This window comes from Semicossyphus pulcher, unplaced genomic scaffold (genome assembly GCF_022749685.1).
Source record: "Semicossyphus pulcher isolate SPU_LCO1_2020_fin unplaced genomic scaffold, fSemPul1.0.p SCAF_2, whole genome shotgun sequence".
Lineage (NCBI taxonomy): Eukaryota > Metazoa > Chordata > Actinopteri > Labriformes > Labridae > Semicossyphus > Semicossyphus pulcher.
Window position 1 is genome coordinate 24,362,474 of NW_027211693.1, and position 12,966 is coordinate 24,375,439.

Here is a 12,966-nt window from a genome sequence, read left to right on the forward strand (position 1 = left end):
CCCTTGGCTGAGCCTGAAAACCTCACGATGATAAGACTCCCTCAGTTAACGTGGCCGGCTGAGAAATAACCAGGTGTAAAAGGAGTAGGAAGATTAATTTGGTGACCTTTGGGCAGAGCCTGGCTATCGTTTCCTGTGTTTTCAAGTCTTAATGCTAAGCTAAGCTAACAGGCTGCTAGCTTATTAGCTGGAGTACAAACATGGGTATTATATTACTCTCTCTTTACGTGTTACAGCATGAAAGCAAATAAGCCTGTTTCCCTAATGTTGAACTGTTCATTAAAAAGGGAAAGGATGCAAAGAAGCTGATTCTTGTTCTATCCAATAACAACCAAAAGGTCATGCTTTATGAAAGATAATTACAACAACAACATATAACTAAAAAGGTAGATGTAACTGTACAGATGATTCACTAAAAAACTGCCAAACTGAAGCTTCCACACACAGACACACAAACAAACACTTGTGACCGAGGAGGCGGACGTGTTCACATCAATGACACTCCAGTTTTTACCTGGCCCTCTTCATCGTTTCATCATCTGGGTCCTGCACTGAGAGATCCAGAGAGACGCACATCAGCATGACTCACTGATAAACAAGGTGACACACACCTACTGCGGGCTTTTCACTGATATAACCAGCAGATCACGCACCAACACAAACATGATATACATTATAACAAATGGTGGTGTTCCTACACAGCCTCTGTTGTAATAAACAACATGTAGACGTGCAGACGATTTGTCAGACTGTTTACAGTCATAAAAAAATAGGTGTCACTGAAGACAGCAGCCACACGACACTACAGCATCTCTTAACAGCTGAAAAATGGACACCCCTGCTCTCCTTCCTGTGACACTCACTCTGATCCAATCTCATCAGATCAACTGTTCAGTCACACCAGAGACGCCCACCCCCAACCCATCACTCTCTGTCGTCTCCTGAGCATGCCAGGGCCGGTCCCCGACTTACTGAAGTCGGTGCCTGTGAGCTGGGCCAGGATGCGGAAGGAGCGGGACTGGGTGGTGCCGGTGCGGGGCTGCCAGTCCTCAGTGTCCTGGATCAGCCTCTTCTTGCTGCGGTCGTTGGGGATGAAGCAGGCCAGGTTCTCCACCCTGAGGCCGTGCCTGCACACACACCCAGCAGCAGCACACGGCAGGCGCGGTTAACACAAGCCCATTTAGGCAATAACCACTCACACCAACCCAGCTAATCAGGTGACCTTGAGAACAGAGGACATCCTGAGCAGATCATGCAGCATTTAATGCTCAGCATCACGGTCACGGCAATAAGGGAGCTAATGGATACCCATTACTAAGATTTCTCATGGGTACACTGTAGACTCTCATAAATGGACTTTACTACATTAGACATTGTATTTATAACTGTCAGGAACGCCAATGGAGAAAAGCTGTCAGAATAAAGTACTTTGCTTTTGGAAAAACGTTACTATGTATTTAACACATCAAACACATCGTTATGACACAGTTGCAGGTCAAAGGCAGCATGCCATGCACTGATCAAAAAGCAAGTAAAGGATGAAGATGAATGGGCACAAATGAGCTGTCATCTCTGGCTTAGTCGGTGGCATCTCTGCTCTATAAACCGTTCAATCTTAATCAGCGCTCCTCTTTTCATATCTAACCTGGCCAAATTAACGCACAAAGCTGACAAGCTCGGCTGCATGCAGCTGCCCCTTACTTGGACTGTTGGTACATTTCATCATAGTAAGCTGCTTCACCCCTGTAGAGCAGACCAGATCAAATGAAGACAAACGAGGTTAGCAGAGAAAGGACAGAAGAAGGCATTATGTTTGTAGATTTGTCCCAGTTGCATCTTCAAATTATCAGTTTAACTTGTGATTTAATAGGAAGGTAGTTGGGTGGATTATAAGAGAACCAGGGGACAGGGACCCCAAGAGGCGAGATAAATGTAAGGGTCTCAACATTAACAATAGAAGGAAGCAGAAAAAACTGTTGATACATTAAATACTGTGTATTTTCTCGCTCCCTTTTTAATCTACTCAGTTTGTTAATTTGTAATTCCAAATAAAAGGTTCTAATATAACGTGAAATAACTGTTTTGATTGTAGGACACAACACCAACATGTTTATTGTAATGGACGGTGGATGAAAAAAATATACTAACTTTTCAAGAGTTTCCACCTGTGGTGTTAAAATAAAGGGGAAAAACAGAAAATAAGAGAAGAGGTCAGAGTTCAGCTTTGAGGTAAACAAATGAAAACCACAACATGTCAATATATGATGACAAAGGTCGCGCTAAACACAAGACCAAAATACTGCAGGACATGCAGGTGGTGACACGAGACATGCAGTGATTGTCAACAGGCTCAGTGTGAGAAAGACAGCATTGTTGGTGCATCAAATCATCCATTGTCAGCCTGACCCAAAATGACTCAGTCGATTTGGCACAAAACCTTCGCCTGACGCTCCCCCTGCCCATGTGCACAAATGCTTGACAGAGTTATGTAAATGGCTGCAGAAACTGCCAAAGAAACAAAGCAAAGAAAAACCCCTCTGCCTAGTTTCTGTGCCCTCAGAGTTAGTCTAATTTTTCTTGAGCTCTGATACCCCGTCAACAACGATAAATGCCACAGCAGTGACGCATCATGATGTCAGAGTAAGCTCTGCGCAAACAACATCACAAAACCCGCTTCAATTCGACAGGCCTGGACGCATTAGACATAAGCTGTTTGCATCGAACTGCTCGCTGTCTGAAGAAATCCAACAATATCTTCATCAAAACTGTGCTGACAGCTCTAATCAGGCTCTATTCTTCTCAAAGAGGGCCGGAGGAATGTGCCCGGCCATCTGCAGAGAAACTTGTGAGGCCTCTCTTTAGTAAGCGAGTAAGGCTGCTTAAATAATCCAGCGAGCTGTGTGAGCACAATTTATGGCTGAGGCTAAATACAGCAACAGACCACATCTCATCAACGGCTGCAGTCAGGCCACTGCCATGACCCAAATTACAGGAACAACTCTGGCCCTTCCTTTAGACCGCTTCATGCCAGGGCGCTGCTTTCAGGGTCATTTAACGTGTTTTGATCCAATTCTGGCCTCCTTTTAAAACCTAAAAACTGTGAAAGAATTTTATTTAGTTTATGTAATAATAGCAACAAGAGTGAGGACAAGGGAAGGCTAAATTCATTTTATAACACAGCTCCCATGATAGGCGCATTTAAACCCCCTTATTGTTTACAACCACAAGATCAGAATGAATGAACAAAGTTTTCCAAAAGAGTCTCAGAAGATTCAGTTTTATAATGCGACTAATAAAACTTTAACTTGCGGGAGAACATATGAGAAGTGCTCCATCTTAAAGCGGATGAGTCGCCATAAAATTTATTTCAGTCATAAATTGTGTTGCTCCCTGGTTATAGAGACTGAAAAGATGCACCATGATGAAACGTTCGGTCATTACTTCTCTGATGTGACAAATAATTCTACAGAGCCGTATGGCCGTAACATTTCTGCTGTGATGAGATTGTGGAGAGAATCACAGAAATGTTATTTTTGAACAAATTCCAAGTAAAGGGGGAGATGAAGTCATAAAATACAGTGTGTTTCATAAACTTAGACATTCACCGGGTCAAATCAGAACACTGCATTAACTGAAGTTACAAGTAAAACGTTATATATATATTTTTTACTTTTTAAAAGGGTGCATACAGCTACCTGCTGTATCAAAGTGTGTAGTGAATGGCATCTGAATAGCTCATGGCTCCAATCATTTTCTCCTATCTGTCATATCAGCAGAAATATTAATGTATTTAATTCTGAAGCCTTTTCTGTGTGATACTGGTGACATATTAAAGTTTTCACAATTGCTAAAACACTAAATGCCTTTCTCTGAAATGCTCAGTGGCCTTAACCCATTCGTCGAGTCAACCACTCTTTCTGCAAAACCTTAATTAAGTTCAGGCAGTTAGACACCATGTGCACATGTGCTGCAAAATGGTTCACATGGGTGGCAAAAGTTGAACACAACACCTCACAACTGTTCACACTTGTTTGCAATGATGTTAATAAACCAATTGAGCAGAATATATATAAAAGCCAGTTCAGTGTGCACTGAATGTTGATACCAACAATGGAGGGAATCAATCTGAGAGGCAGAGGAGGCAGAGTACGCATAAGAAGTGGTGGACGAGGAGGAGGAAGAGCTCGATCAAGAACAGTCATTTCAGATTAAATTGGAGCAGCTATCATTGACCGTGTTCTTGTTGATGGGATGACAATGAGGGAAGGAGCACAAAGACATGATGCTGAGGATGAATGAGTCCCTCATTGACTTTGATTTTGCAGTTGCACAACATTTTGGAGTGTTCTGTAATGTGCTTTCATTTCGAGTTTCCTCTGGGCTTCCTGTATTTTCACTGTATGCAAGAGCTGAATATGATGTGATTTCTATTTTTTTAGCAAAATGCATTTACTATATAGGCCTACCATAAACTTTTTTTCTGTAAGTTTACACCCTGGACACTGTGTTTTTTGATGTATAACTAATGAATGCTCTGCAGTGTTTATATATTGACTCGCTGTGTGTATGATCTGAAAGCATTGTCAGAGTTTTTGTGAATGTAGTTTGAATATTTGGTTTTGTGTTTAAAGTTTTGAGAAACTGGGGGAAGGTTTCATGAAATGTGTCTTAGCAATTGTGAAAAACTGTTCTGCATCCCGACAACACGGCTCCTAAGAAGTGAGAAATCCTATTCAGTCCAAAGTTTTGTGTAAAGTATGATTCAAAGAAAGTAGAAGACGATCTAGCACACATCTTTCCAGCATACAACTGACTGACCTTGATTTCTTGTGTCTAGAATCTCCAGTCAATGACCTATGTGTTATCATAACAGCAGTTTTAAAGTGAGGATGATAGAAACAAACAGAGTAAGATGGAAGATGGAAAAAAAAATATATTAAAGGGGGATGGGGGATATTATGCTAATTTCAAGCTACATATTTCACTGTAAATTATGCTAAAGTACTCCACAGGTATCACAGTAAAAAAACAAAAAAACACCTAATTGTTCTCACACTGGTGCTCTGTGCAGGCCCTCACACAGCCTCTGCCTGAAACGACTAAGTCAGCTCTGTCCCTTTAAGAAACCCCGCCCCTACAAGACGTCACAAAGTGCAGCGTGTAGAAAAAACTGTGCTAAACCTGGTGTTAACAGCTGCCTGCAGACTGAGCTGAGAAGCCTGGGGATAACTCCAACATACTTTTACCGACAGATTTGAAACTTCACCCACGTTTAGTGTTGACATCCAACATTGTAACATTATATATATATATATATATATATATATATATATGTCTGTGACTGTGAAAGAGCAAAATTCCCTCCTCTTTGAATAAGTCATGACTTCTATAAAAAGCAAAGCACAACCACAGACAAAATTAAACTGATTTCACTTCTAAACCTGCAGCTGATTGACCCATCCATCACGAATCTCTGTAAAAACAGTTTCTGTTTATCTGATAAATCCCGCTGTAGCAGTATTCTGGCTGCTGGGAGCCAGCTTTAATGTCAGCTAAATATTCCCTGCTATGCTTACAAAGTGTTTGCTTTCATCTGTGGGATAAAGGCCAACGAGATCATTTCTGTTTGGACCAAAGGCAGACAACCTGCTCATTCTCTCCTAAATTATTCTGTGTTTATCGTGGCACAATATACAAAGAAAGTTTATTACAGCAGGTCTGTTTAGCAGCATCATAAGTTCATACAAAAGTCATCATATGTTTGCCATCTTGTGAAATTATTGGCAGGCAGTGGAGTCATTAAGTTGTTCTAAGCAGTGGGTCAGTGTATATTTGTTTGTCTTTTCCTAAATATTTCCTGAAATCTGTGACACAATGTTGGCAGCAAACAAAACTAAATTGTTAACATAACGCTGTTTGGGAAATCTTGGAGGCCTTATTTTCTTTTTGGAGTAAAACCAGAATAATTAGGTCAAATATACCATTAAACCACATGAGTCACATTGTGGCTCCAAAGGAAATAGCGTTGCTTATCCACCTACCCATTCTGTGGCTGCTGCACACTGGCGGGACCCTGTGAGCGGGGAGTGTTTAGTTTAGGCGAGTAGGCCACAGGTTTAATGGCAGGTCCTGAGTTGGCACTAGCACCACCTGCTGTAAACGGCCTCGCCATCTTGTTAATAGTTGTGCTGGGGGCAAAGGAGTACTTTGGAACAGAAGCCGCAGCGAGTGAGTCCTGTGAGGGTGTGGGAGAGGGACACAACGCAGCACAGTGCACAACATGCAGTTAGACATTTCTGACACACAGTAAAAGTTCCTTCTGCTCTTGCACAATCCTAAGCTTTATGTAAAGAAAGCTTCCAGTGCAGCCAATATTTTCTTATAGAAAATGATTACACCGGGCTGCAGGAGCCGCTCTGTCAAAGCCTGCAGGCTTTTCTCTGCACACGGAAGAAGTCTTAAGACGTGTGAACACAGCCTCTGTATTTGTGTTGGCAGTCAGCCACAGACTGCCCAGAGTAATCTGCTTCTGCCGGTTAAATGAAAATGCTCAAAGTGGGAAATCGTCATATTTGACAGACATGTCTCACTAATGAGAATTCTAACTGAGTATTATGCATGACTGCAAAAGAACAGCAACTAAAGTGGAACATTAACTTTGTGAAAGCATTATGCTGCTGCTGCTTTAGTTAAAACAGCACAAAGCAATTCATGACACCACTGTAGTATTCAAACTGTAATCAGTAGGGCAAGCAAGTCTCTCTCAAGGGGTTCAACAGTGAAGCTAAATGTAAAAGTGTTTACTCTGGTGTCAGGGATTGTGCAAGGCATTGCAGAATAAACCACAAGTAATTCAAAAAGCAGCATTCACAACACCCAGCAAACAACTCATTTAGTGACTCACTGATGCCTTGCTAATGCACAGTGCTCGGACTCTGTGAGAGTTTGACAGGTGAACCCGGTGAATCAGATGAATTTAAACACAAAGTGACACAACACACTGTTGAGGCAAATTGTGAGCAACGATTAAAGGAAGTTTCAAATTCAATCAAAGTCACCGTGTCCACGAGCAGACCATGCCAAAGCATCCAGCTGCAAGTGTTCATACAGAGGTGACAAATGAAGTCTTACCTTCTGGTCTCCACCCGCTTTGAAAGCTCTGCGAAGAGAACAGACAGGGACTGCTGTTAGAACTCATTTACAAGAAACCCCCACACAAATACAAGTAACAATACTGGACACTGATATCCAGATCCCTGGAAAAAAAGTTATGACACATAATTAAACACTACTCCTTAAAAAAAATACCCAATCATGTTTATTTCAAATTCTATCAAATTTAGATTAAAATTACAAAAGTGATTTAGAAAGTGACAACGATTACGAGTTCCAAGAAAAATATGTTTTTCACAAGTCTTATTGTTGTAGGTGAGGTCATCTTTGGTTGAGACGGGCTTTGCAGGAACCGGGTAAGTGATGGGAAAGGTTTTGACACGTCAAAGTGATAAACGCAATTTACATGTAAATAAATGTCTGTTAAGTCACTATCTATCTCTGAATGAGGTAACACAATGGTAACTGAGCCTAAGGCCCACTGATGAAAGCCTTTGCATTTGCAGTATTACAGACTGGGCGTCTGTGGCAACTTTCGCAGAAAAAAAAAATCACAAGCAGCTCCCAGTTAGTGACATGTTTTCTATCAGCCAGCAGTGGTTGGTCTGCCAGAGAGGGTAGGCGGAGCTAAGCGGCTGCTTTTCCGCTCTCTGCAAGCGTTGAGAGTAAACAGTAATCTACTATGGCTGAACAAACAAAGAAAAGGTTGATGGCTACAGATACAAACAAATTCGACACTCAGATGAAGGCAAACGAAAAAGGAATGGGACCGTCAGCAAAGAAAATCAAGAGTTACAACCGGAGCCTACCGTGTATGTCACATATGCAACACTGTCTGGATATCTGGGAAGTGTGCTCCCGCAATTACCGTTTATCGCTATAAGGGCCGCCAAAGAGAATCAAACTGAGATCTTCGAGATTACAACTTTATCACAATTGTCTAACTAGCTAATAGACATCTGTTCATCAGAGAAAGCACCAAAAACTTCTATTGTAATACAAATAAATGAGTCATAAAATAGGATCTTAACAACTGACAGTTTGATTATAACTTCAGCTTTGTTGTGATATCTAAACATGTCATTTACTTAATTAAACTTTTTGGCTTGTGTTTCTCAAACCACATGGACTCCATTGTTATGCCGTCTCAAGCAGAGTCCCCCCACGCCCATATTTCAACAATTAAGCTAATCAGCAAAGACGGTTAAAGACACAGAAATGATGAGAGAAAACAAGGTTGTAAAAAACACTTGAGATTTCCCTGAGGTGGCATCAAGAACACTGAAAGCTCACTTCTCTTCTCAGAGTCTTGGACTGCCCGCAGATTCACCCACACTGCTGAGAATATTAAGAGTGCCACAGAGTTGTTCAGTCTTAACTCTAATCCCAGGATTCACATTACTGTGGTGCCTCTGCTGACTGGAGCGACACAGCAGACGCTTCATTAAATTATATATTTACACGTTAAATTTGAAGGCAGCCAGCTTTAAGTTGCTGGTGGCTTCTAAAACAGCTCTACATTAATGCTGCCATGTCCCGACAAGTGTTTGAACGCTACAGAAAAGATACAAAAGGGTTAAGCAAGTATGAACCAGGCCTGCAGTCACGCTCAATGTTTCACACTACAATCACACAAAACAATGGGCCGCGCTTCCTGTGACAAAGAGAAATGAATAACTGCATGTCCTCGCCTGCTCAGCTATGATAGAGTAATGTTAAAGGCAGGATGACAACAGGGCTGTAAAGATACCGAGAGAGGAGACAGGGGAAGACATACTGACATGTCTGAGCGTGTCATACCTCTGAAAAGACAAATCAATGTGACATTCATCGCGCCTCTGCTCGCCTTAACCTACAATCTGATGAGTCACACTTTAAATGTGAGATACAATATAAGGAATGCGTTTGACAGCTGCTGTGAACTGTATTTATTTCGTCGAAGCGAGCTTACGTGACCAAATGTGGAGAGGATTGAGTCACTGTTTCATGGAATAAGTTGAAACTGAATATGCGCGCTCTGAGATCATTTCCTGCCTCATTTCACGGGTCACTTATTTCAGCTGATGCATGCTTGGCTTCCAAGCTGATGCGAGATAAAGCCAGAAATTTCACCACAAAAAAAAAAAAGGCCTCTCCCATGATACTGTAATCAACTTTGCACATATAACCCACATACCCCAACCCTCCAGGCCAAATCACCGACAGTCAGCACTAAAATATGGACCGAGTGTGTCCCTGCAGATGCAACATGATCCACTTTCTGTAAAGCCTCAAATCTATTGCCCATATTTTTTTGATTCCACTCCCTATAAAAAGGCTCTGGATAAGGCTTAAAGCTTCTCATAAAAGAGACGAGAGATGATCATTGGTGTTGAACAAAATGAGGCACTAAAGCAAACAATGGACCATATCTCATCATCGTGCAGCTGTCCTCCTTTCTTATAGAGGAAACTGGCAGGGAGCCAAGAAACTAATAAATAAAACTGACAATAGTGCCTCTCTGAGAAGTGTTTCAGGAAAACAATATTTGCTTGTCTTACAGTATAATAACAGGAGATGGAGAGGAGACTGGGGATTCATGGGAGGAGCGGAAAGTGAAATATTTACAAAGGCTGGACTCCACAAGGAGATGAAACATTCAGACGGTAAACCACAGAAAGAACAAAAAGTATGTTAAGTAAACATGGAGGCTATTTTTTAAAGGCCTTTCAAAACATTACACAACGCCCCGTGAGATAAAAGACACTCTTTTTTTAAACACTGTGGCTTTGTGTGTGGAAATAATGGCAGAAAATATAGGTACTGTAAGAGGCACAGAGTTAATGGGAAGAAAACTACAGCAAACTCTCACAGGGAGAGGCAGAGGGCGTGTATGACAGGAACCCTCATCCGTCCATCTGCAGAGAGCATGACATCACTTTTCTTGATCCTTATCCCCTCACCACAAAGACCAACAAGACTCTCCCTTTTCTCTTTTATAATTCTTCCTCCATTTTCTTCTCACTCTGAAACTCCAAACCCTGAGTCTACAGCTCTCTCTCCCTCACACTCCTTTTAAGGCTTTTAGTAGGATGAAGTAAACTGGGACCTCTTCTGCAGGAAAACAAAAAACATACACGCAACATCAGCGATGAGTCGATGAGAACAGGAAAGAGTCTGATCTTTCATAATACCTCAACCAGATTCAGTAACTCTGGTCATCTTTGGGCAACATAAACATATATTCAAACTATTTATTACACACAAGACTGCAGTAACACACTACAAAACCTGGGAGTCTTCCTCCCCCACTTCAAAAATCTGCATTTTATTCTCTGTAGTCAGCTCCACTTCACTCTCTTCTTATTCATCTTAATATAATCGTCTCTCTGTCTTCTTCTGTCTTTAAGGTTTCCCTCACCTTTCTCAACATATTCTATTCCGTCTTAATCATTAAGGGAGCTTAACCTTTGCTCCTTTACTTTTTTTGGCACTTGGCTCAATATCGATGTCAATACATAATCTCTTGTGTTCAACGTGTGTTTTATATTAGGGCTGCAACCAATCTTCAAACCCATTGGCCATCCTCTGACAATGATATACCTCTGGGAGTGAGGGTAAACTTTGCAGAGCATTCATTGTAGCCAGCGGCCATGACTTCCCTTTCTGTATGCGGGTCATTATGTACAGTGCGACTAGAAACTTGAGAAGCTACAATAGATGATGTCAAAGAGTGATGGTTAGCAGCACTGATATGCACATGTCTGTTAATAGAAAGAAAAGGCAGCATAATCATCATCAGATAGAAGGGGTACTGCTGCTCCTAGATACATACTTTTTATTTATTTATTGTACCTCTGTGTTTATTGTTCTGCACCTAAACACAAAGTCAAATTCGTCGTATGTGAAAACCTACTCGGCAATAAACCTGATTCTGATGAAAGCAGTGGGTTCCAGTATTGCATTAAAGCCGATATGATCCACCTATCGTGCTCACTGTACAGACTGTTTTCCTGCATACATCATGTCACTTTTCATTTTCATTAGGGACTATTGTTCCAAATAATCATTTTTCTCATAACATGTAGGAAAATATGGAATAGTAACACTCATAATTTGGGCCAAAAGTGTTCTCAAATGTTGCTTTGGTCCAACTTACAGACAAAACACAAATAAATTCAGTTTACTGTCACATAACAAAAGAAAAGCATATAATAGAGAAGCTGTAACTGACTAATGAATAAAGCAACATTTCAATTTAATTAATTTTCTGTTGATTGACTCATCAAACCAGGTGAACAAAGTAAGTTAGTCAGCAAATCCCAGCTGAGCCTCTTGGCGGTCAACAACAAACTGAACTAAATGTGAAAACATTAGTGATCACTCACAGCCTCTCTACCTGAACACATCACGACATTAGAATGAATCCCATGACAGCAGCTAGACCCATCTTTGTTACTTAACCAGCCAGCAGAGTTTCACTGTCTGAAGGCTTTAAGCTCTCACATGGTTACATGGTTTAATCTTTTTTGGGAGGGGAATCTCTCTCATAATTAGGCTCCTGATGAAACATTTTAGCTTGTACTCTGCAGAGATACTTTATCTGTCAGGAATTTCTGGCAGGAGTTATGAGAGCAGGTATGAGTGCTGCCTGAATGAAGGTTATCCAGTGCTAATTAAAATAACTCAAGCAAAGTTAAAAACATTGATTTTCCTGGCTCTCACTTAAAAACAAAGTGCTTTGATTAAAAAGAGTTTCTCTAATTTCAGTAAAAGCTGAGCAGTGATGTAAGGAACCCGTGGAGTCTCTAAAATCTGTTTATGTCGACAGCATTCGACGCCTTTGGCGTGTACATCTGCTGCTAAATGAGAACTACTCACCCTGTCTCTTGATCTTTAGGGAAGAAGACTGAATATTACTCTAATGCTAAACTAGAGAAAAACAGTGCAGGTTCCTCAATAACCACACAATCCTCCTATTACATTAATAAATCATCCTGTTCAGAGGTTTAAAAACTGCACTTAGATTTATGCCAACATGGAAATGCTTCTACTGTTCGCTGATAACTGGAAAACATGTTGCTCTGTACAAGGTTTAACTCTTGGGTCCGAGTCATGACCATACAGTTATAGCCACTTAAAATCAACCATGTTGCTGTTAAACCGCCTGTGAGCAAATTAATTCACAGGTTTCAGGATCACGCAGGGTTGATATGTGCACCTGTCTTATTAGATGCATTCTCCAATTTTAACCACATTCATATGTTCGCCAGTTTGTTAACTAGGACATGCCTGCCTGAAAGACTTTGGCAAACATTTGAAGCAAAGCAGCATGGGATAAATATGAAAACCCTAAGAATAGACCACCTGGTTATGCTGTGCACTGAACCAATCCAGTGAGGGAATTTGTAGGAGCAGTAATTAAACTGCAGTTTGCCAAAAATTTGACATCTATGTAGGGTGAATGGGCAAATTAGGAAGATACAGGTTGGACCAGAATTTCAGGGAAATCATTTTTCGTCTCGGCCCAGCAGGCAGGAATGATGAGCAAAAACATGAAGTGCTTTTGAAACGACCATATGGTAGTGCGAGCTGTACCAAATCCTAGTTAGGTTTTTTTTTGGCTTATTTTTCACCAAAATACACAAAAGTCTGTTCAGTAGCTTCATAAAACATCCTGCCAAATACTGTAATAGACAAGCAGGGTTAAAAACGTAACCTCACTCGCAAAACATTTAATACTGAAATGAAATGCAGGACATTTCTGAAAATGAGTTTGCGTACAATCTGTCACATTTTTAAGGATATAAAAGTGTTTTATCTTCTTCAGTGAATGAAAAAGTCAAGTTGTCTCAATAAGATAAAATGGAGGGA

The 12,966-nt window shown here is 40.9% G+C and overlaps 1 protein-coding gene across 6 annotated transcripts in view; it reads right to left on the minus strand.

Moving 5' to 3' along the window:
- pdlim7 (PDZ and LIM domain 7) overlaps positions 1 to 12,966 on the minus strand; it is a 32,958-nt gene that overhangs the window by 9,825 nt on the left and 10,167 nt on the right. For 2 of the 6 annotated variants that reach the window (XM_069670591.1, XM_069670594.1), the window contains exons 4-5: positions 7,132 to 7,159; positions 6,042 to 6,235 (exon numbers count right to left, since the gene is read on the minus strand). In XM_069670591.1, coding sequence (XP_069526692.1) covers positions 6,042 to 6,235; positions 7,132 to 7,159 — 222 coding nt within the window. Of the gene's footprint in view, positions 1 to 514; positions 552 to 972; positions 1,128 to 1,701; positions 1,744 to 2,148; positions 2,166 to 6,041; positions 6,236 to 7,131; positions 7,160 to 12,966 lie in introns of all 6 variants that reach the window. The other 4 variants (XM_069670595.1, XM_069670592.1, XM_069670597.1 and 1 more) reach the window with 4 other exon arrangements.